Source organism: Balaenoptera physalus (assembly GCF_965194825.1).
Source record: "Balaenoptera physalus genome assembly, chromosome: 19".
In the NCBI taxonomy this organism is placed as follows: Eukaryota; Metazoa; Chordata; class Mammalia; order Artiodactyla; family Balaenopteridae; genus Balaenoptera; species Balaenoptera physalus.
The window spans coordinates 37,514,630-37,539,766 of NC_138900.1; the positions used below are offsets into that span (position 1 = coordinate 37,514,630).

Below are 25,137 nucleotides of genomic sequence, written 5' to 3' on the forward strand. Positions count from 1 at the left end.
CTCTCTTTCCTCCTTCCCTCCCTTCCTTCCTGTCTTCTTGCCTTCCTTGACAAACACCTGGATCATTTTTCACCACTATCTGAAACCCCAGAGTTGCCAGCTTGGTTCTGAAGTCTAGCTTCTGCTCACTGCCTCGGCACCCCAGGTTCAGCGTCTCAGGCAGGCTGTCTTTTTCTCCAGCAGCCTGGCCATCCCAGCGGTCACCCACACGGCTGTCCTGAGAGTTCATGCAATACCAGACAGGCTTCTGTGGCTCTGGAGCTTTTAGTGAAACACATCAAGTGTAGTGATTTCTATACTGGTAGGAGGAGAAAAATGGGAAGTACTATGAAAGTGCTTTGGGAAGAAAGTTAAGTAATTATGCAGATTCACTGCTGTGGTATTTTAGGATTTAAAAAAAAATCGATATCCATTATCTTCTGTGATCTTTTTTCCCCATACAAAATGCTGCTGATGACAGTTGTAACAATTTCTAATATCTATTGACCATTTTGTATATGCCAAGCATTGGGCAAAGTGCTTTCGATGGAGGATCTCATGTAATCATCATAAGAGCTCTAGGTGTTATTACATAGACCCCTTGACAGATGAGGAAACTGATCAAAGAAACGTTTTCCCTGAATTCTTTCCCCATAGACATTCGTGATTATTCTCAACTAGCTCCCACATCCCAGTAGTACACAATGGAAAAATGCCAAAATATGTCTTCCAGGTACATTTTTGAGGATTCATTTGGTAAACTCTGCTGAGATGTTCATGCATATAAAGTGGGTCTTTGAGATGAACTGAACCAAGTGTCTCTTTAGGTGGGAATAAAAGGCCGCATTGTTGGCAGCCTCTTAGAGACCTCTGCCTTTGTGCCTTCCTTTCAAGACAGCCTGGCTTATCTCCTGCTTTCCTTGGTAAGACTGGGAGGGGTGGGGGAGGGGAGGGATGAAGACGGCAGCCTTAAGTAGTCCAGTAGACGGGGCACCCAGTGGTGACTTGGTGTTATCTCTTAGCCGAGGTCATCCAGGATGTGTCTTCTCAAATTCAGGAAACAGGGGGAAGAAAGTTTGAACATTGTGTAAACATGAGCATCCCCAAAACCTCTTGCTCCCGGAGAGGGAGATAAAGTAGGCAAAAAGGCTGAGAGGAATGTTTATTTGTTCTGCTGGGCTGTGGATCCAAGCGCGCTGGAAATCTTTGGCGGTACCCAGTCCAGTTTAGAAAATGTGAAGGCGTCACTCAGCATTGAGCTGCAGAGGCCTCACAAAAGAGCCATCTGAAACTGACAATCAGTAAATGAAGGAAGACCCGAGATCGACCTCTCTTTGATGGGACTAAGGCTATCTCAGTGGGTTCTGTGCCTTTCTTCTTCTTTTTTTTTTTTTTTTTTAAAAAAAGGGGGGGAGGGGGGAAGAAAGAAAGAAGAAGAAAAAAAAAAGTGTTCCTGAACTTTTGAAGAGGCAGCCCTGGTTGGGTTTTTGACAGCCCGTGGCAATGTTGATGTGAGGAAATAGCTTTCCCAGCTGATAACATCTTAAACCAAGTTTCTTCACAAGTTGAACCTTTAGCCCTCATTATCAGTCAGAGCATATCTTTGTAATTTGTGTGTGCAGAGGGGAAATACAACCCTAACATGAGGCAGCTATGTATATAAAAAGTGTTAGGAACGGCATTTTTCCCACCATGACAGTAGGACTTGTTTTGGTGGTGGTGAGTGTAGGGAGATGCTGGGAAGGTGGGAAAGGCATGCACTTCGGGCATCCTGGTGTTTATATGGCTTTTGAAATTGGGATAACAGCAGCAGATTTTTTTTTTTTAAAGTGAACTAAGCAGAGGGATCACCAGCCGTTATTTGTAGACTGCCTCCTGTTTCCATGTGTTTTCTTGGACAAAGTTCTCTGATATGTAAAAAGGATGGATTAAGATTAAGTCTAGGTTTTGGAGTTGAAGGCCTATCGGAAGCTATTACTCCAGATCAGAAAGGAACCAAAAAAATTAAAGACTTACATACCATTATTAGTAATGAGTAAATACCGTAATGCTCCTTTTAAATCTCAGAGTGATTCCTGTCTGAAAACCTTATATGCTACAAATTCTGCATAATGCATGTGTGTTCATATGTGCTTTCCTTATGATACCCTACAATCAGGACATATTGAAAGTTACTGAACGTAAAAATATAGCCAACAAGAATTAGGTGAATTGCTCAGTTTTAACTGAATGAATTCCGAATTGGGGGACTTTTTCCAAGAAAGATGTGAACTTACACCTAAACTTTAAGCCTTCTTAGAGCCTTATGTTGGCTTTCCTTTTCTCATTCTTGATCAGTCTCTCTCTCTCTCTCTCTCTCTCTCTTTCTCTCTTTCTGGTTCTGGATTTTTTACTTAATCTTTTATGCATAGAGTTTTGAGCCAGGAGAAGCTAAAGACACTGTGGAATTCTTGGAGGCCCTTAGAATGTGGGTTGCCAGAATCCAAAGTAGTTTTCTCTACTGAAATGGACGGAGTGAGACTTCTTCTTTTGGCTTATCAGGAGGGTATGCATGGATTAAATGTTATCGTAGCGTCATAGTAAAACTATCTATTTCTAGATACATCCATCCAAATGAATATTGCCCTTCTAAGTAGTCACCTAGGGATTGCAAATACTTAATTTTTCTTGATGCTTTTGTTTAAAAATAGGTTTTGTAACTTTTTTCTTAGATTTATCTTCAGGAATAGTTTGAATCAAACCAAAGCTTGTTTCACATATTGTTTTTTTTTATCTTGAATAGTACTATGTGACTGGATTGTTCATCTTATTCACCAGACATGTCATTTGTCTTTATTTGTTCAACAAGTATCTATCAGGAGTCCACTTTCAGGACCTGGCACCAAACTTGGTACCTTGGAGGATATTAAGAAGAAATGGGTATGGACCCTATCTGTTCTCATAGAGCTCACACTCTGGAGGAGGCAAGCTCTAGTGAATAATTAATTGCAATGGAATATGACGTGATTTGTGAGATGCTCAGGGGTGACACATAAGAAGGGGTGACCCACTCTACTTAATGTGGTGGAAGGTTGTGGTTCCTGCAAGACTTCGCAGAGGAGGTGTTATTTGAGATGTTTCTTGAAGAATTAGTAGTTACTGGTAAGCTATACAAGCAGGTACAGGAAATATGTAGTCTAGAATAGTCATGTATTTTCAGGGAACTGCAATTAGTTTTATATGGAATAGAAGATAGGAGGAGCCAAGATTTGAGAAGTAAGCAGGGCCTATATTAAGATGAGTTTTTTTATTTTTATTTTTTGGGGTTTTTTTTCAGATTAAGGAATCTAGGCTTTAAAAAAAGTACTTTTTTGTATCTCTCAGATGGCAATAACAATAAGGCTACATGAACAGAGCTGCTCTGGCTTAGGTGGGGTTTTGGAGGCTGAAACTCCTTGTCTCCTTTGACACTGAGATACTCCTCTTGTAGGAGGTAAATTCATGAAAGGGGTGAGGTTGACCCAGAGACTCTAGTTTGGGCGCCATTTCATGGTCCAGATGAGAGATGGCCTGGACTAAGCCTATGGCAGTGGGGAAGAAATAAGTCTAAGTCATATTGAACAGACAGGAATAATAGGTGTTGATGTTTAGGTATAGGGAGGGCAGAGAAAGGAAGAGGAGGAGACTGGGGTGATTCCTAGATGTCTAGTTTGGATGACTGCATTGATAGTGGTGTCATTCGCCATTCTAGGGAAGTAAAGGGAGAAGGAGCAGGTTGATGGAGAGCAAAAATTGCAGTTCAGACATGGATGAGTTGAGGTTGAGGTGGCATGTTGGAGGTGTATGTTGAAGGAGAGCTAGCCGATGGTTGGCTCTACGGGGCTGGAACTCAGCAGAGAGGTCTGCTTGTAGGTAGAAGTCTGCATGAAGTCGTTGGCCTACAGGGACCCGTTAAGCCATTGGAAGGGGAGGTCACCCACAGAGAGCGCAGGCAGCAGAGAGGAGAGGAGAACCAAGGGCAGAGCCCTGGGCTGACTGCAGTTGGGGGTTTCAGAACGAGGAACCCCCCCATAGGACACTAAGAAGGACAGGACAGGTGTTGGGTAGTGGCCTCAGAGAGAGACAGGTCTACTAATGGAGTGGGGTCCAGTGAAATCAGGACTGATTCTAAAAATAAAACCCAACCTCCAGGGATCAAGATTTTCTCCCACTAGGGATACGCAACGGAGGATGCCTCTGGCTTCTGGTAGAGAGGCTGTTCAGTGGTTGCCTGATTTCCTTGAAATTTTTTATTTCAAGTCGTAGACACTTTAAGGAATCCTCTTGCTAAAATAGCAGAGCTTAGCACAAGGTTGATGAGTGCCTTTAAGATGAAACTAAACAATCATAATCACAGTGGCACAGGATTGGGCAACTAGTCCTCACGGGAACCCGCAGGGAGGCTCTGTGGTCATCTCCATTCTGCAGTTGTGGGAGAGGCCACAGCTAGGAAGTGGCAGCTGGGATTTGAACAGCCAGCTCTCTTTAGAATATTCTTAGTCTTTTCCTGATAGGCCAGCATTTCCATAGATTTTGGTTGAAACAGAATCACTAATGAAAGGAAATTTAACCTCCAGAGCATGATCCCTAAACCTATGGTTTACTTTCCCTATGTTTTGGGGGGAGGAAAGGGAGAATGTGTTTCGGTAATAGCATACTGTTTAAAAACTGATGCTTGTTTGAAGACAGTTCTATGTTTCTACTGATGGTAAAATGGGCTATTAACATTTCCTGTGTAAAGCCAACCCTTGACGAGCCAACACTATTATAAGGATAAAAATATCACTAGTAATTTTTATAAAAAGAATGCCCTTTGACACTCTGAAATTTCTGTTTGTGCAAGGACTTCTTTTCACTCTAAATGTTATGAAATATTTTATTTTAGGGTCTGAGTGCTCAATCTAAGTTCACCCATCCTTTTCCAATACCTAAAAAAAAATTTTTTGGAACAGAATTTGTAATCCAGATATGTTTTTCTATATTTTTACTAACTACTTATCTTTTAAACATATTTATATGTAAATTGTTCTCTGCATTCTTTCTTGTCCTAAAAATGTGATGAGAATGAATTTTAAAAATTAAAGTTTATAAAATTTACATACAATAAAATCGACTTTTTTGGATATACAGTTCTATGAGTTTTAACATATGTATAAACTCCTATAACCACCACTACAATCAGGATACTGACTAGTTCCCTCATTCCAAAAATTCCCTCACTGATTTGCTCCCTCTCCCTATAATTTGCCTTTTCCAGAATGTCAAATAAGTGGAAACATGCGGTGTTTTATCTTTGGAGACTAGCCTCTTTCACTCAGCATACTGACTTCGAGATTCATCCAAGTGGTTGCATATATCAATTGCTCATCCCTTTTATTTGCTGAGGAGTATTCCACTGTATGGATGTATCACAGTGTGTTTATCCATTTACCCTTGGAAGGACATTTAGGTTATTTCCAGTTTTTGGCAATTACGAATAAGGCTGCTATCAACATCTTTATGCATGTTTCTGTGTGAACATAAGTTTTTATTTCTTTAGGTAAAGCCCTAGAAATTGGATTGCTGGTGATATATTAAGTGTGTGTGTGTGTGTGTGTGTGTGTGTGTAACTTTATAAGAAACTGCCAAACCCTTTACCAGAATGACACTCTTTTGCATTCCCACCAGCAATGTATAAACTTTTAATAACCTGAATACTCTTTTAAACACTCTTGGCTTGAGGTTGGCAAATTGTGTTTCACAGTTCCTTAGGCTTTTGAAGAGATATCCCACGACAAAGGGAGGACCTCCAGGTCCTCCATACCTTCAAAGCTTCAAAGAGAACTGCTCCAGTTTGTTTTATGTATTGAATTTCCTATAAGAATACATTTAGGGAGAAAAGAGGTTTATCTGTGAAGTACTGGAAAACCATTGAGGTAGGGCAGTGCATCCAGAGCACGGGATGTGGACCATGGTGTTACCCGGGGTGCTGCTAGGTGGCGCTCCAGGACTCTGCACGTGGTGGGGACAACTCGGAGAAGGTGATTCCCTTTTCAGCTCCTTTTCAATTCCTGTAATTGTGGCAAGGAGGTCTTCTTTTAGACTGATATGTCTCTAACATTCTCCTGTACTTGTTCATGTCTTCTTTTACAAAGAGGAAGCTGGCTTTAGCCTCAGAGCCTTCAACAAGCAACAGTATCCATCTAGAATGAAATAAACTTTGATATTAAATATTATATACTTTATGTACAAATATGGCAAGAATTATGAGACTGAGCTAGAATGACTGAAGTTTGGGGAACTCAGAACTAGGGGAGCTAGTTACTTAAATAGACCAGGAAGTGAGTCCTTTTGTGAAGTGAAGAGAGCTCCTTGGTAGAGCACATAACTGTCTCTTAGTTTATATATTTTATGAGTTTTAAGCCTACATGATAGTAATTTCCTAAAAGAAGACAGTCTTCCGTTGCTCTTTGTTTTTGCAATACTTGTTTTTCAAGTTCCTGCTTTTATTACCGATTTGACAAATATTTATTAAAAGTCGTTAGGGGAGCAGTGGGGATACAGTGGTAACTAAACAGACACGGTCTGAAACTCACTTTCTTCAGTCCTTCCTCCTTCCCCTCTTAGAGGCTCTTCAGGATCCTTGGAAAACAAGGGCTTCTGGATAAAATTTAAATTATGTGAAAGGCAGAGAAGAGATAAATGACTTTTTTAAAAAGTTATTTTAATACAGTCAAATGGAGAAATAATTTTATTTTCATCATGTCTTTGGAGCCATCTAAATGTATATTTTGTTTTCTGTTTGAAGCATTTTTAGGTAAAATAATATGTACCTTCAGACATAGTGATAAACTACATGACTTTTTGAGGTTCCTTCCGACTTTAAATACGTGAGGTGGGGTGTCACAGACAAGGAGCAATGCTGTTGTTAGAACACCCGTTGATGCCAGGACCTCTCCGAAATTAGACATCTTTTACATTAGAGGTCGCAAATTGGCAGCTGCTTGAGTTCTGTTTAGCCATTGTTGTTTCTTGTTTGGCCCACATGGTATTTAAAAAAATTGGGGGGGGGAAGGAGGGGCGATATAGGGATGGGGGAGCGGGAGGTACAAACTGCTGGGTACAAGATAGGCTCAAGGGTGTATTGTAGAACATGGGGAATATAGCCAATATTTTGTAATAAATGTAAATGGAAAGTAACCTTTAAAAATTGTATAAAATGCAAATCAGTACTACAATGAGGTATCACCTCATACCAGTCAGAACGGTCAGTATCAAAAAGTCTACAAATAATAAATGCTGGAGAGGGTGTGGAGAAAAAAGAATCCTCCTACACTGTTGGTGGGAATGTAAATTGGTGCAGCCACTATGGAGAACAGTATGGAGGTTCCTTAAAAAACTAAAAATAGAGCTGCCATATGATCCAGTGCATATATCTGGAGAAACACATAATTTGAAAAGATATATGCACCCCACTGTTCATGGCAGCACTATTTTCAATAGCCAAGACATGGAAGCAACCTAAGTGTCCATCGAGAGATAAGTGGATAAAGAAGATGTGGTGTATATATACAATGGAATACAGCCAAAGAATGAAATAATGCCATTTGCAGCAACATGGATGGACCTGGAGATTATCATACTAAGTGAAGTAAGCCAGACAGAGAAAGACAGATATCATACGATATCACTTATATGTGGAATCTAAAAAAAAAAAAATGATACAAATGAACTTTTTTACAAAACAGAAATAGACTCACAGACATCGAAGACAAACTTATGGTTACCAAAGGGGAAAGGGGGTGAGGAGGGATGAATGAGGAGTTTGGGATTAAAATATACACACTACTATATATAAAACAGGTAACCAACAAGGACCTACTGTATAGCACAGGGAACTATACTCAATATCTTGTAATAACCTGTAATGGAAGCGAATATAAAAAAAGAATATATATATTTATATATATATATATATATATATATGTATATATGTATAACTGAATCACTTTGCTATATACCTGAAACTAACACAACATTGTAAATCAATTATATTTCAATAAAAATTTTAAAAATAAAAATAAACCAAATTTGTATAAAAACTAAAAATTTAAAAAATTAGTTTCCAACATTTTAAAATTACAAGTTTTCACATTTAAAACAAAAACAGATTTCTTGTTTCTTTTGAAAATTCGTGAATCTGGCACTGCCAAAACAGCTTTTCTGAATGGCAGAGTTGGCTGGGACTGAGTAGTGACTGTCTTTTTAGATAGAGCATATGCTCTCTTCAGGAACCTTGCTTCACTCATTCATGTTACCTTTCTGGCCCCAATGGCTATTTGAATTTGCAACCCTGCTTTAGATATTGGGAGCCTGGGCTTCATGCCATAGAATCGCCTAGAGAAACCCAGCATTCCTCCCTGTGCTGGGGGGCCGAAAGTGTTGCCCTGGGAGCTCATAGAGTATCCAGTTGGTTATATCGCCGGTATAGTAGCCGTAATTCTGGGTCCAGGAGGAAGAGATCAGGGTCCTTTTTCCTGGCTAATTCTTATCAGGTTATCGTGGATCCTTCCTTTGCAGTGAAGATACTACTTCCTGTGTTACCTCTTTGTATCAGTTAGGGTGCTTGATTGTAAGCAACAGAAACAGATTCTGGTGAATTTGAACAAAATGGAACTTTATTGAAAGGATATTGGATAGCTCAAGGTATCAAAAGAAAGAATGATCTGGACTCAGAAAGTTCAGGAAACCAGGAATACTTTGAGGACCATGGGTGGTAGAAACTAAGGAAATAGGTAAATTGCCTCCACATTTGTTTCCCCTTTCTTTGTCATTCTTAAGTGTCTAAAGTCCTGGAAAAGAGAATCAGGTTGGCCTGACCCACATCCTTGTTGGGGGAGAGCAGGACACTTTGGTTGACAGTGATTACTGTCACTTCTAAGATTACATAAAAGACTTCCCCACAAGGAGATCTGGGTGCTCTTATAGGGAAGGGGGACTGGGTATGGATGAAAGGCAACCAAAACAGCAAATGTTCACCACACCTCTTCTCAAGGTTGTCATGAAGATATTAAATATACACTGTAAAATGTTATAGAGGACTAAGTAAGTAGTATTTCAAGATCCATGAGAATCAAATTTTGAGTGCGCTTTTCAAGTAAATGAAGGTATTGACATCAGTTAAATAAGAAATACACTGAGTAATTAGAACAGAGGAAGTGGCAATTTTATTCCTTTTGGCAACTGCTTTGGTTATAACATTTCCGAAGAAGCCCCGCTACCTTTACATGAAAAACAACATTTATAAATCTTAAAGGTTTCTACTCCAGTTATGTGAAGATAAATACATGTGATGAAAAGTTCTGTGATTAAAACTTGAAAGGCATTTGCTCACTCAAATGTCAAGTACCAGTAGAATACTTTCCATTGTTTTCTTTCTTTTTTTTTTTTTAAACCCAGATTTATAGAATTGCCATTACATGATGCTATCTTTTTTTTTTTAATTTTTATTTTATTTTATTTATTTGTTTTTGTCTGTGTTGGGTCTTCGTTTCTGTGCGAGGGCTTTCTCTAGTTGCGGCAAGCGGGGGCCACTCTTCATCGCGGTGCGCGGGCCTTACACTATCGCGGCCTCTCTTGTTGCGGAGAACAGGCTCCAGACGCGCAGGCTCAGTAATTGTGGCTCACGGGCCCAGTTGCTCTGTGGCATGTGGGATCTTCCCAGACCAGGGCTCGAACCCGTCCGTGTCCCCTGCATTGGCAGGCAGACTCTCAACCACTGCGCCACCAGGGAAGCCCTCCATTGTTTTCTTAATTGTTTTTCTAGTGTCACAGACATTTGCATGTTTAAAATACACATAAAAAGAGCCTGCAGAGGTCAGCTGTAGATAAAGTTGAAATGACAGTTTCAAATTTGAGTTTTGATGTAATGCTACTTGTTAGAGTAAGCAGGGTGTCACGTGCTTGTGCTTTGACTGCTTGAGTGTTTTTGTACTCACCCGTGAGCCTGAGTTTTTTTTAAGGACCACAACAATAACCAAAGAATAAATGATTCTTCCTCAAATCATAAGTCCACTCTGTATAAGAATCCCTGTACCTACTATTCAAAATATGTAGTGGATTTTCAAAGCTGGAAAGATATTCATGGAGATACACTGTTCTCTGATTCTTGTGCTCTTAGTGTTTCTTTCTTTGCAAGCTCTTGATTTGCAACAAGCATGTAAAATGAGTGACCCCCCCCTCAAAAAAAAAAATTCCTGGCATGGATGGAAATAGAAGTTAATGATTCAAATAAGAAAGACAGTGCATAAGCCTTAGCTGGGTGGCAGGAACGAGAGAGAGGGAAAGTCAGGGACTGCTCTTTTTTAAAAGGCCAAACAAACAACTCATGGTAAACTGTACGTGAAAATTATTTCTAATAATAGCTCGTGGTAGGCAGTTCCCAGGATAAAAAAGTCGTTGGTGCACTGAGAAAATTAGAACGAGAATGCACAGTATCTTGATGTGTTACTTAAGGCAATGGAGCTTTAGAGTTTACCTTATGTGCCATGTACATTGATTAAATACAAAATATATGCTGGCCATTTTTGACCATCATTTATTGTATTGATTTGTTAGCAGGGGAACTGTAATAAAAAAAACATTGATTTACTGTCCTTATTTGCTTATGGGCTTTTTTTTTATTATTAATTTTTTTACTTTCTCTTTCTCTTTTGGGGGATCATTTCTTCTAGACAAATGCTGTGCTTCGGGAAGTTAGAAGAGAGGGGACCCCTGTAGAACAAAGGAATGAGATCTTGACGGCCATCCTCGCCACACTCACCGCTCGCCAGAACCTGAGGAGGGAATGGCACGCCAGGTTTGTTTTATTACGAAATGGGATTTGTTGTCCCTGGAAAACAAGAGCTTTCTTTGGCTAAGCCCTTCCTGGCGGCTGGTCTCATCCCTCTCATTGGAGGGGCCATGAAAAAGAAGCAAGTTACAGATGCTTTCAGCCAAAGTTAACTTTCCTACACATGGTACCTACATTAATTGTAATGATCCATGATGTCATCTGTATGCATGTATGATTTATCCCCGAGTATAACATTTAGCAGAAACGTTTGCATCTTGAGAGTACTGTAATTTAAGTACCTGATGTTGAAGAACCCTTTTAATCAACCATCTAAAAGACGAGCATTGCTGTTTAGTTAGAGCAGATGTCTGGGAAATCCACACGGTACTCTTACATCACTCGGGAGGCAGATCGCTTGAACTTAGTCTATTCAACAACCCCATTTTCAGAACTGACCAAATAGAAATGACTTTGGCTTCAGCCTAGTTTCTCTGCACATGGACTTAGCTGTGGTTAGAAAGCTGTTACGGGTAGCAAGTTTCTACAGACCATCGGTTTTTACAGAATTGGTGCTTGCATACTAAATGCCACGTTATCCTGCTCTTCTTCGCACAACGGTTGGTTGGTTGGTAGAAGCCTGGAACCAGTTCCCTCAAATGTTAGAGTTATCCTTCAGATGCATAATGTGTATTGTTGAATTACCATCTGTCTCTAAGCAAGAGGTAGAGGAATGAGGAAAATTATGCTGGATTTTGTGTCAGAGTCTTATTCGATGCCTAAAAATTCTGTGTGCCTGGGAGTCAAGAACATTTATTGATAGCCATAATATTCTCCAAATGAGTTCATGCCACAGAATTACAATAATTGATGGCTTTACTAGTAACAATTCTCATAAAAATAGATTTGCGTGAACAAGGCTGAAGAGGAGCATTTTCCAAGGAAGGAGACAGCTAAGAGTATGAACTGTCCATTCTGATTGGTTATCAGAAAGCTGCTTTTTCACATATGTGTATTGTCTCTGAATTTAGACTTGCATTGAAACCATAATTTTAAAATTCCCAGTGACATTCTCCCCTTGCCCCCTTTTTTGTAGTGTGGTCGGGGTAAATGACAGTTTCAACTACAGTCATGAAATGACTTTCAATCGAAGTTTCAATAATTAATTATAACATTTTCTTTGTATTACAGTTTAAGTACGTATATTCACTGAAGTATGGATATTTTATTAAATAGGGGACTATCCATGAGGGGACATCTAAGAGGCTTCTCTCTCTCCTTGACCTTTTATATCTTTTCCCCTGGTGATTTTTTTTTTTTTTTTTTTGGACTGCGCTGTGGGGTTTGTGGGATCTTAGTTCCCTGACTAGGGAGTGAACCCGGGCCCTTGGCAGTGAAAGCGTGGAGTTGTAACCACTGGACCGCCAGGGAATTTCCCTGGTGATTCTTACTAAATAGGAAAGGGATAAAGAAAGAGAGAGGTGGCAGGGGGAGAGAGAGAAGGAAGGAAGGAAGGGAAGAAAGAAAGAGAGAGAGAGACCCCTGTAAACTCTCTCCCATCCCCCCAACCCCTCCAAAGACAGCACAGCTAGAGGAAATGTTGAGAATGGATGTCTTCAGTTGAGTGCATTTGGTTTGTTAACAATAATTTCCTAATACACCAACTCATCAGACAGCGTGGCCAAAATGGCCTGTTTGAAAGGAGTCTGGTTTCAGCATTTCTGGCCCTTAACTGCTAACAATTTAATCAGGAGCTGGTGCCAGAGCTGAAGTTGATGTAGTCTAGCATCTGAAACAAAACTTCTCGAGTCCTTTGTGGTAGGGGAGGAGACAAGAAAGGGCTTAGCAGCTGACGCTCTGCAGACCTCCTTAAAACTAAACACCTGAAAGAAGATTTCAAGCGGGTGGTGTCTTGAGAGCTCAGAAGGAAGTGTCCTCAGAGTATTAAATAACCATAATCCTTCCCCCTACCCCTTCGCCAGCGCCATTTGATGTTTCCCATCCCGGTGACCTATCTAAAAGACTCATCCATATGATCTGTATAAACAGACAGTTACCATACACCTTTCTTTTCCTCATCAAAGCTTCCTCTGGCCGTCTGGAATCGGGCATCGCCTCGAGTAGCCATCAGGCGTGTGGTGGTGAAAGTTATAAAACATCCACTGCAGCGCTGACCGAGCTGCCAGTGTTTCAGACGCTGGCCTATTGTGTACTTTGGAATTACACGAGGAAAAATGTGCTTTGAGAGATAATAATTAGTGCTCGCCAAAGGCCAAGCAGTGGGTTACGGTATTTTACTTTCATCAAAGCTATCAGGGGATCCTTTAGATTTAGATAATAGAAATTTTTTCCCTCTGAAAGTTAAATGCAGTTGACTCTAATTACCTGATATTGCACGTTAGAGAACGCATTAGGAAGAGTACAACTTCGAGAAATTTAGGTCACCTGAGACTCCGCAGCTGGCGGTAGCTTTAGTATAAGTCTGTCGTAGTAAAGGTTCCCCCCACTTCAGTAGGTTCGTTTATGTTAATGATATTAGGGAGACTATATTAAGTGCAACTTGTAACTTGGTTTTAAAATATTTGTCTCTCTCTCCCCGGCCAGGAGCCGAGCCATTGTTTGGGACTCACTGAAGTCTCTTAAACTGAAAGCATATGTTCCCTGTAATTTAACTTTTGGAGGAAAGTGTCAATTCTGCGTGACTCGGGGTAACTGAGTTTGTCACAGTGTCACACAACCCTGGGATTCTAGAGGCACATCTGAGTGCTGTGGGTTTCCTTCCCCAAGCCCAGTGATCCCATAAACAACCCTCTCCAAATAGGCTTATTAGGGCTGTCTATTCACTTCCCCAGAGTTGAATGATCCAAAGCACTTCGGGAGAAGCCGTGTGAATGCAGGGTAAGTGTTAACAGAAGTGGTACAGAATTTCTGAAGATTTGGCTTTGTTTATACAGTCCACTCTGCCTGATGGACAGCTTGTTATAGCTTTTAAAGAACTGGGCAAGCCCTCTGATCTGACCCCTTCTTGACCTCTGCAGCCCAAAGGTCAGTCTGCAGCTAATAAACTCGGAGGTTCTTAGGGTCTACTGTAGGAAAAGGCAGAAAAAGAGCAGCTGCAAGGGCTGGGTGTCTCAGGATAGGCTGCTTTAGGGTCACTCTCTGATAATGAAAATGATTACCAAATTATATGGAAGTTTAACCGCAGTAGTGAGTGAGAGGAGGGTGGAGCCCAATGTATTAGGTTTGATAAATGAACTGTGAAGAGGCCCATCTGGCCCTCAACATCTTTTCTCCCCCTCTTTCCCTACCAAGGGGAAACATTTTAAAATAACAGCAGTACATATAGACTCAATGACCCATGCAAGGAGCTGGAATGGATTAAGATTTAATGGTGACAGTGGAAGAAATTATCATTTGAAAAGTGCACTAAAGAAAAGGTACAGTTCAATGTCCAGGCCTGAGTTGTTTTTCTAAATAAGAAATAATAAAAATCAGTGCCTTTGTTTATTTTGCACATGTCACAATGAGAAGCAAATTATTTTTTTCCTGCTTGCATGCATAGTCTAGAGAATGTAACTAAGTCAAACACTAACAAAAACGCTTTACAAAAAAATTGTGATCTGTTTCAGCATCTGGCCACTGAAGGTTATACATTCTTTTTTCTTTTTTTTTTTGATACTTAATATACATGTGACTCTTGCACACTGTTTTACTACCACACTTGGCAGTTTTTCTGTAAAAATAAGAAAGCACCTAATGTTAATTGAGTAGATAGTCTGTTCCTTTCTTTATTCCTTTTTCAAAGAAACATCATAGCGATGCTCATTAGTGCCAACAATGGGTCGGTCACAAGCTATATGTTCCCTTACTTGTTAATGGATAAGAGTAATCTATTTAAAGCTCTCTCCCAGCTTCCTGTGGGCATTGAGGGTCCTGGTTTCTGACCAGTGACATTGGCATTCACAAATCTTCGTGCTCTTCTTCGGGGGCACATGCCATGCCTCTACTTTCTGAAAGAGAACGATTTTATTCCATGAGTATTTTTGTATATTTTGTATGCCTACGATATACAAAATACTGTGTGAGGTGCTGTGTATGAGATAAACTCTTAAATTGTGCTCAGCGGCCAACTTAAGAATTTATCTGGGGATGAGAAGTCAGCAAGTTCCTAGAAAGAAGCTGTGAAAAGCAGTGGAAAAGAAAGTGGTGGAGGCCTCGTGACCACAGCAGAGTGGCATGTTGCTCTTGCCCTCCCAGGAAAGTATTTAACTGTAGATGTCTCTGAAGTCTAGCATTGCCGTACTGTTGAAAATCCCTTATGTTGAACTCTATTGTCTACATCATACAAGCCTCACCCAGACAATACTTACGTTTAAAATAGAAATAAAAACCTTCTAAACATTACCCAAAGTTAGCATTTTTTTCCTCTTAGGTTTTGACTCAACTGTGTATGTCCATGGGGATTTACAGTGAGCAGAAAGCTGGGTGAAGGATAACTCGGGGAGCTGAGGAACGCTTCTAGAACAAACTATGCCTTTTAACTTTAAAGCACTCTCCTTTAAATTTTTGCTCAGTAAGGTGCAAATACAAAAAATAAGACGAAAGCCAGGCCATTCGGGGGTTTTTGAGAAGCCAAATTGAGATGTAATTCATATAACATAAAATTAATCATTTGAAAGTATACAGTTAAGTGGGTTTTTTTTTTTTTTTTTTTTTTTTTTTTTTTTTAGTATATTCACAAGATTGAATAGCCATCACCATTATTCAGTTTCAGAGCATTTCCATTACCCCGAAATGAAACCCTGGACCTGTGAACAGCCACTCTCAAGTTCCCCTTCTCCTCACAGTCCCCATCAACCACTTTCTGTCTAATCTGTTGTACCTTCTGTCTCTATAGATTTGCCTGTTCTGGATATTTTCTATAGATGGAATCATATAATTTGTGACCTTTCATATATGGCTTTTTTTATTTAGCATAATGATTTCAAGGTTCATCCACATTGTAGCATGTATCAGTTCTTCATTCCTTTTTATTGCCAAAAAAATATTCCATTGTATGGATAGAACACATTTTCGTTGATCCATTCATCAGTTGATGGACATTTGGGTTGTTTCCACTTTTTGGCTCTTATGAATAATGCTGCTGTGTACATTTATGTACAGGTTTTTGAGTGGCATGTTTTCACTTCCTTTGAGTGTAAACCTAGGCCTAGAATGGTTGGGTCACATAACAACTCTATGTTTAACTTTTTGAGGAACTGCCAGACTCTTATCCCCAACTGCTGCACCATTTGACATTCCCACCAGTAGTACACAAACGTTTCGATTTTCCCACAGTCTTGCCAACATTTGTTCTTTTACCTTTTTTAGATTATAAACATCCTAATGTTATCTCATTGTGGTTTTGATTTGTATTTCCCTGATGACTAATGATGTTGAGCGTCTTTTCATGTGCGTGTTTAACACCATTAGTTTTTTATTAGGAGATTTTAAAACATGACAGACTTAAGGACTTATTCCTTAAGTGGTAAAGAAGTCACGAGCCTATTAGGGGTATTTGGCTAATAAGATGGATGGAGATCCAAACGAACCTGGCATGAGTGTGCAGCTGTGCCCATCTCCCCATTTCCATGGCTAGGCCTGGCCCTTTATTTATTTGCAGGTGGCCCACGCACATATTTTGTTTGTTTCTGTAGACCCCCCACTTCTCCCTTCTACCACTCTCTTTCATTTCTTTCATTGTAGAATCTCTGAGCATTGCACACTGGATAGGAATGTAGCCTAATTAAGTGGAAACTCTCCACCTAAGTTCTTAACTTCTAGGCTCAAACAGGGCTTACTATATTCCCGTAGTAGACAACTTCATTTGGGTCCAAGGAGCTTAAAATGGTACTGAGAAAAGTTTTTTAAACATGTTTATGGCACTTTCTTAGCAAAGCTTTTAGAACTACTTCCTTCTAAGAGTTAAAAGTAATTCTCTAGACCTAGACGTCTTTATAGACATGTCTTCCCCAAATTGGGCTTCGGCTTCTCAAAAAAAAACTGCCAAGTTAGCATCTTTTCTAGACAAGTAAAACAACCAAACATCTTCCTATTGACCATCTCACTCTCCTCCACAGCCCCAGCCATCATCCTTTACCTCCAGGATGGACCCACTTTAGACACCTTTGTTAGGGCTCCAAAATCTAGTTGTCATAACCCAGACCTTGTAATGAATAGGATTTACTTTTCTAAGCGAATCAGCTTCAGAACCCTGATCTGGGTGCAACAAGTCTAACGGTTTGTGTAAATGACTCTGTGGATCGACTCTGGTTCTAAGGCCAGCACATTACGGTTTTCTCCATGGTTATCTGGTCTCTCCTTTTGTCTCCTGGCAGGATTGAGTTCTATTCAAAACTGACAGGTTGGCCCAGTCCAGTTGCACAATTATAAACTATTATTTACTGAGTGCTTGTTATGTACAAGTTAACTGTGTTCAATGCTGCGTGAAGTGGCAAGATGAGTATGAAACAGCCTCAACTCTGAAATAATTTATAGTTTAATGTAGGGGAGGGCAAGGGGAGAATAATAAGAACACAATGGCTAGCATGCAGATTTTCATTCTTTTTTTTTTAAATTAATTAATTAATTTACTTTTGGCTGCGTTGGGTCTTTGTTGCTGCACGCGGGCTTTCTCTAGTTGCGGGGAGCGGGGGTACTCTTTGTTGCGGTGCGCGGGCTTCTCATTGTGGTGGCTTCTCTTGTGGAGCACGGGCTCTAGGGCACACAGGCTTCAGTAGTTGTGGCACACGGGCTTAGTAGTTGTGGCTTGCGGGCTCTAGAGTGCAGGCTCAGTAGTTGTGGCACATGGGCTTAGTTTCTCCACGGCATGTGGGATCTTCCCGGAGCAGGGCTCGAACCCGTGTCCCCTGAATTGGCAGGCGGATCCTTAACCACTGCGCCACCAGGGAAGTCCCCAGATTTTCATTCTTTTTTGTGTGTGGCACTGTAGGAAACTGAAGGATGACTTAGCAATGGAGTCTCGTCCAAGGAAATTACAGTTTGATAGACGCTTATGAGAAGGAGTAACCCAACATGTATTATATATGTACTTGATTCTGTGTTTACATGTTTGTCTCTCCTACCAGAATGTAAGCTCCTTGAGATTGGGTATCTGGCTGTGCACCAACTATAAAACCTGCACCCCGGATCACTGTAACTTTAAGCTGTCTCCTCCGTTAGAACGGTGCCCTGTGTGAGCCACATCCTTGCTGCCTGATCATCTCACATCCCCTGTGTCTAGAACAGTGCCTGGCACTCAGATCGATTCAGTAGCTGACTGAATAAAAAAAAGCTTTCTCCTCAACCCCCTCCTGTATTTATAAGTATATATGTGTTTCTTCTTAATTTGAAGAGGAATGAACGTTTGAGACACTGCCAGCGGTGGAAAACTTGAAACTGGATGTAAGGAGAGCTCTCTGATAGGCACTTCTCTGGTATTTAGCTCCCAACACAGCACCTCTGACCCTTGCTTCCAGCATGAGGGAGGAAGGGCGCCATGGGCACAGGCTGACTTGGGTGCTTGAGGAAGAGCCCAGGGGTGAACAGCACGGCACTGAGCTGGGTCCAGGACAAAAAGACATGGTGTCCTCCCTGAGCCAGCCATTCCTGAGTCCCTGCCCTTCCTGGAAGTGAAATTGAATGAATGAAGAAAGGAAGAACAGGGGGAGGGGGCAAGGCCTCCCTAGGGGCATTTCTCTGAATAAAGGAATAGGTTTCAGGCCAGGAGGGGCAAAGCTGAGGCTAAATATGGCTTCGAGTCCATATTTCAAAGGACAGCTGCTCCCTGCTGGTTATCTGCTGACATCCTGATATGGCTTTGATGGTATCAGTACAGTGATGAGCTCAGTCATGGCGACTAGGCATTGGGGCCAGAATTTGTTTTCCATCCTAGAAGTTGTGGTCACAAAAAGTGGAACCACCAGCCTTGAGGATGGGCTATGGGATGATGAGACTGATGTAATTATCTTCTGAGACAACACGTGGTGAGTCATCTGACGATGTCACCTGCTGTCATTCATGCTACAGAGAGTGGCTGCTGCTTCTGGCCAGGTTATTTGGGGACCAAAAGCTGTGGCATTTCCAGTTCAGTAGCTGTCTCCTGCAATGAGCTAAATTTGTGTGCAGCATTGTGGGTGGGAGTGAGGAGTAAACGAAGAAGATCCCAGGGAGCAGCGGGGAGGCTCTGGCCGGCTAGTTGCCATCCATGTCTTTCTTTTTTAATGCATCTGCCCCATCTCCTGTAATAATTGCAGTTTCTGCTTTCTGCTGCCCTTAGCAGAAGAATGTCCTTTGTGTCTCTGAACCAGATGACTCCATAAAATCCAATAACTCCATAAAACCTCCTCATAAATGTGTAGGCATTGAAACATTGTATAAATTTAGAGCAAGGATTAAATGAGTCTAGAGATAGGGTTACCTTTTTTCCAAGATACAGCGACTTATCTTAGGGAGGCAAGTGTTGTTAATGTTATTACCATTGTTACTGTCATTATTTGAACAGTTTTACGGGGCACAAAAGCCAATTGACTTCTGCGCATCTTATTTATAAAATCAACACCTAGGCTTCGGTATGAGCCCTGCTTCTGGCAGCTTTCTATGACTGGCTGCTGGCTGTTTCTTAGAGGCAGTGCTTCTTCAGCTTTTTGAGAAAACATGGATTCATTCATTTATTTATTCAACAAATACCTATTAAGTGCCAGCTATTTACCAAGCACTGTTTGGGGAGTTAGAAACACAGCAATGAACAAAACTGATGAGAATTCTTCTCTCATGGAGCTTCTATTCTAGTGGAATGACAAAAAGTGTTTTCCTAAGTGGAACTCTGAACATTTCTTTTAAAAAAAAATGCGTGCAGTTGCCACGTCCTGCCTATTCAAACACTCAGAAGAACCAAAACGTAGTTATTCGGTGGAGATAGAGATAAAATTTTCTCTTCTGATCTTCCTCCTAAGGTGATCACTTGTTTTAAAACTTGCAGCTTTAGTTCTAGTGGGTCAGGTTTGTGAGATATTAAGGGAATATCAGTGTTCTGAGGTTCACCATCCTTGGGAGTCCACAGCATTAATTTCTCCTTAGATAGTCCACACCTTGGTTCCCAGTGACTTTAAAACAAAAGATGTGTCACCTTAAAGATCTCCACTTTAAGGAAGCCTTAAATTCAGGCCACATTATATTCACAAATATCTCTTAAGAGCGAACGGGAGAAGGTGTACGTATCTCATCGGTGTTGGCGGAGGGGGGGATTCCAAGTGACGATGCACTCCAGCACTTGATAGATGGTGGTCATGGTCACTGTGAGTGTGCTGTCAGTCATGCACTGATTCTGCAAATATTTGTCGCGTGCCTACCTGGTACCAGGCACTATTGTAGGCCCTGAGGTTATAGAGCTGAGTAACACTTCACTAGGTGAAAAAACAGCATAGTCTTAATAATGCAATGCAAGAGATTAAGTCAGGATTTTGGGGGAAACCCTTGTCCCAGGGATGAAAGTGGCCAGTTCTCCAGAAGTGTTCTTCTGCGACTCATCATATGCCTGGCCTTCGTGAGGAGCCCTGCTCCGTTGTGAGACTGTGATGGCTGCAAGGGCGTAAGAGCTGCCCGTCTCCAAGTGCGAGTGAAAAATAGGAGAGAAATCTGTATGTGACTATGGGTCATAGGATAAATTCTGGGCTATCTTCTCTCCAGAGAGTTCTCCATGTTAAATGGGGGGAAAAATGTATAGAGGTATAGAGGTTGGGAGCATAGATGCTGAGTCAGATGGCTTGGGTTTGAATCTTGGATCCACTTCTGTGACTCCAGGCAAGTTACAGTGAACTCGACAAGTTACTTAACCCCTCTGAACCTCAATTTTTCTCATTTGTAACTTGCCTGAGGGGATAATAATAGAACCTGTTCTTTAGGGCCGATTAAGGGATTCCATGGAAAACACCTAGAGCAAGCACCTGTCGCATACTAGGTGCTCAATAAAAATTACCCCTCTTCTTCAGAACACAACAAACAAGTGAAGGACAGTCCGAGCCAGACTCACCCAAATTGGCCTCTCCTTTGAGAGAGTGCCCCCATGTAAAATCCAAGCCTCCTGGTATGGGCTTGATATTGCTGAGTTGGTGAAGGAAGGAGCATTAGACAGAGCTCATCCTGTGTCAGGCCCTGTCCTAAGTAAGGACTGTCACATTGAGTTGACAGACAGAGGTCTGAATACCAGTTTGAATCCCGTCTCCAGCTGGCTCTAGACTCTGGGCACGTCACAGACACTGGATGTCAGCAACTGCATCTACACAAGAAGTGGCTTGATCCAGATGACCTCGAAGGCGTCTTCCAGCTCTGACAAGGTGTGACCCTCTAAGTTAGATCCCAGGGAGTCACTAAAGGTGGGGTAAGTGTCACTCCTGCTGGCTTCACCTTTCTACCTCCACCGTCCTCAAAATCTGCAGTTGTCCTAATTTTAGCAATACTAGCGGCTAACATTTAGTGAGAACTCACCAAGTGCCGGACAGAGTCGTAAATGCTTGAGGAAGTGAGAAAAGGGAGGCAGAGAGATGCAGAGTCATTGCCCAAGGCAGCACAGCTAGTAGGTAGTGGAGATGGAAGTTAAGCCAAAACAGCCCAGCTCAGACCTCTGCTGTGTGCTGTGTGGCCACAGCCGGAGCAGTAACAAGGCTTTCCTCTCTGTCAGCCACTCACGTGTTCTCGCAGTGCTCGACCTGGGTCTCGCAGTGTAAGGGTTAGAAACTTCCCAGGATCCTTCCCAGCGTGGAGATAGGCAGGCGTGTATCTGTAAATGTTTATTTCCTCTGGTACCTAAACACGTTTCACACTTTTTAGTTGTGGAGGCATCTCTCTCTGTCTCTCTGAGGAAGTAGTTTCCAGCTCATACTTTATAAATCTCCCTACCATAAATCTTGTAAAGGAAAGTTACTACCTTTATAGCTATGTCAGCTCTTTTATACTGGTTACAATCTTTTAGGAGGTGGAAGAGTAGGGGCCCAGATGAGAACATCAAAGTTTAGCCTCCAAGAATCTGTAAATCCTCTAAGTGGAGGAATTTCGGAGCCGGGTTATAGTCAAGGCTGATTTGAGTAGATTCCCTTAGGCTGAACAGGTAGGATTTATCTTTTCTGTAATGGGTTAATCACCGCTGTACAGTATGTTTAGATCTGGGAAACAATTTACCACACGTGAAGAGCAGTAATTTTATTTTATCTCAGGGGTGTCCCCAGTGTATTTTACAACTTTCCTCTGTCAGGTATATTCCGGGTTCTAGATAAAAGTTTAACTCTGGCTTTCAGTTGAGGAAGTGAGGGCAGAGTGGGGCGCGGAGGGGGTGAGGAATAGCTCTGTCGGCCTGTAGGGGACACTGTTGCATCATTTATCAGAATGATTTTCACCATCTTGTCCCAGGACAAAACGAAACAAAACAGACAAATCAAACAACAAAAATAGATCAGTCACCTTAACATTGCTTATTGAAATTACTTGAGTGATTCTGGTGTGTTTAGAATATTAAGTGTTTTGGTGGTATAGCTCAGGCAGCTTTGTATCCATGCAGCAAAGGGATAGTTTAGTGTTTCTTTCCGAGAGGGGAGTGATTGACACGCCTTTTCTTACTAGCTTTCTGTCCATCCTCTTCTCTGGACAGGGTACTACTTTGTAGTTTAATAAACTTGAGGTTTAGTGGACCATCTTGATTTTTTTACAAAGATAATACCCACGTTAAATTGAAATGCTTCAATTCTATTGTGTTCTGAACGAATATCATAAGCCTTGGGAGGGCATTTTGGAAGTTCTGATTCCCTTCTTTTTATCCAGATCTTTATCTTCACTGAATAAGATGTGGTTTACTGAGAAAATGAAGTCATGTCTACGAGACAGGCTTGTGGAGGGCCCGGTCTGAACTCTGAGAAGCACCTTCCCAGATTCTCGGCCCTCTCTGGGTTTGGCCTGCCTCTCTTTCCAGCCTGCCGACAGCCTCTGCATCCATGTCCAGGTGCCTCGTGGCCTTGCCAGCAAAATCTCCACCCCTCCGTGGCCAGCTCTGGCCTCTTCCCTCCCAGAACAGGAGACCTGGAAGGCGATTGTAATTAACCCCTGGAAAGCATCGGTTTTGCTAAGGCAGCGTGTGCCGTAATGATACTGTTAGCTCGCCCCCTTTCCAGTTTCACCATCAATTATGCCATGTGTTTCATCCAGTTGGTGCTACCCTCCCAATGTTAATTATAACCTACAAGACTGTTACAGTTAATTTTATGGCAAGCATATTGTCTTTTCAAGGCTCTGGAGCAGCTCATAAATTATCTTGAAGGTAAAATGTAACTTGGGGAACCAGTTATGAAAATTCCATCCATCTCGCTTAGGAGCTGCAGCTGCTACTGTCAGCTGCCTCGCTGCCGCATTGTGAAGGAATTACGGTGGGTCAAGTTTAAGAGGGGAGGCCCAGGCTGTCACTGAGGAGGAAGGCTGTCCTGGCCCTGTCAGACAAGTACCTTCTGCCAATCCCTGGTGGTTCCACTTTGCAGGCTGGAAGAGGCAGGCAGCACAGGTGAACGGTCCCCAAGCTGTCTGTATTCATTACTTTACAGAAACTTGTTGTAGGCAGGCAGGTCCGGAGACCTCGCCTCTTCTCTGTTGTCTTGGTGTTAGGCATCATCTGCAAAGTGTGAGAGAGATAACTCTATAACTAACTCTGGGCTTGGTTCCGGAGAGCCCGGGAGGAGAGAGGCGGGAGGCACAAGGGGCCGTGCCTCCCAGCAGCCTCACGCTGGCCACTCTGGGTGATGCCCGTCTGGCCAAAGCCCTTGGCTTCAACAGGCATTTTCTTTGTGGTTATTATTTTGTATCCAATCTGATCAAGTGAGATTTCGCTGTGAACAAATGTCCTCCTAAAATTGCCTACTAAATAAATTAGCAGGTTCTCTTATTGGGATAATAAACACCCTCCTTTTCTGTTTCCTCACACTAAGTAGAAGCTTTACATTTCAGCCCTTGGGGCTTTGGCATTATTATTTTTAATGACTTGAACACAAGCCTTTCATTTAGCTTGTTTGTATAGTTACTGTAAATGATCTTTCTGCTGTTGGGTCTTCATTTGAAATTCTGCATGTTATGCGCCCTTTAAACGCTTTGAGGGGGGCCTCTGAGAATTGGGAGCCGTATTAAGCACAGCATCTTCCAGCAGCACTGAAAACAGACCGTGGCAGAAAAGTCAGAGAGGGTGTATTAAGAAAGTACGCGTGCATGTGGAAATCTCAGGGTGAGCGTGAGTGAAGCCAACACGAAGAGTGCCGTCTCAGTGCAGGGTGACAACTCTGCATGGTAGGTAAAGTAGGCCTTCCCTAAGCTGTTGATTTCTCCCTGTGTATTTTGGAGCATGTTCTGTGTGTTCACACAGGTACTTGCCTTTGTACCAAGGACCCCGAAGACCATTATACCTGGGCTGCATGACTAAGAGAATGAGGCCTGGTTTTTGTTTTGGTTTTTGTCTTTTTTTTTTTTTAGGTACTGTGATTCTTTTTTTTTTTTTTTTTTTTTAAGTAGAAGTATAGTTGATTTGCAGTGTTATTTTCAGGTGTCTATCAGAGTGATTCAGTTTATATATATATATATATTTATATTCTTTTTCAAATTCTTTTCCATTATAGGTATCACAAGATACTGAGTATAGTTCCCTGTGCTATACAGTAGGTACTTGCTGTTTACCTTTTTATATTTAGTAGTTTGTACCTGTTAATCCTAAGCTCCTAATTTATCCCTCCCCTGCCCTTTCCCCTTTGGTAACCGTAAGTTTTCTGTCTGTGAGTCGATTTCCATTTTGTAAATAAGTTCATTTGTATCATTTATTTTAGATTCCACATCTAAGTGATGTCATATGGTATATCTGTCTTTCTCTGTCTGACTTCACTCAGTATGATAATCTCTAGGTCCATCCATGTTGCTACAAATGGTGTTATTTCACTCTTTTTTTATGGCTGAGTAGTATTCCATTACACACACACACACACACACACACACACACACACATCCTACATCTTCTTTTTCCATTCATCTGTTGATGGACACTTAGGTTGCTTTCATGTCTTGGCTATTGTGAATAGTGCTGTTGTGAACATTGGGGCACGTGTATTTTTTTGAATTAGAGTTGTCGTCTTTTCTGGGGAGACCTGGTTTTGAGGAGTTAGGAGGGCACATGAAATGGTGAAATCATGCCCGAAGAGCCACTGGGCTTTCTCAAGGAAGTGTTCTTCTGTTCTTCGTTCTCAAAACGATAAAACAACTTAATACTTGGGTACTTG

General features: G+C 41.6%; 1 protein-coding gene across 4 annotated transcripts in view; it reads left to right on the forward strand.

Moving 5' to 3' along the window:
* Positions 1-25,137, forward strand: part of FTO (FTO alpha-ketoglutarate dependent dioxygenase) — a 371,417-nt gene that overhangs the window by 199,590 nt on the left and 146,690 nt on the right. For 2 of the 4 annotated variants that reach the window (XM_082438911.1, XM_082438908.1), the window contains exon 8: positions 10,710-10,834. The exons of 1 other annotated variant lie outside the window; for it this stretch is intronic. In XM_082438911.1, the coding sequence (XP_082295037.1) occupies positions 10,710-10,834 (125 nt within the window). Of the gene's footprint in view, positions 1-10,709; positions 10,835-13,659; positions 13,706-25,137 lie in introns of all 4 variants that reach the window. One more of the 4 variants, XM_082438909.1, reaches the window with a different exon arrangement.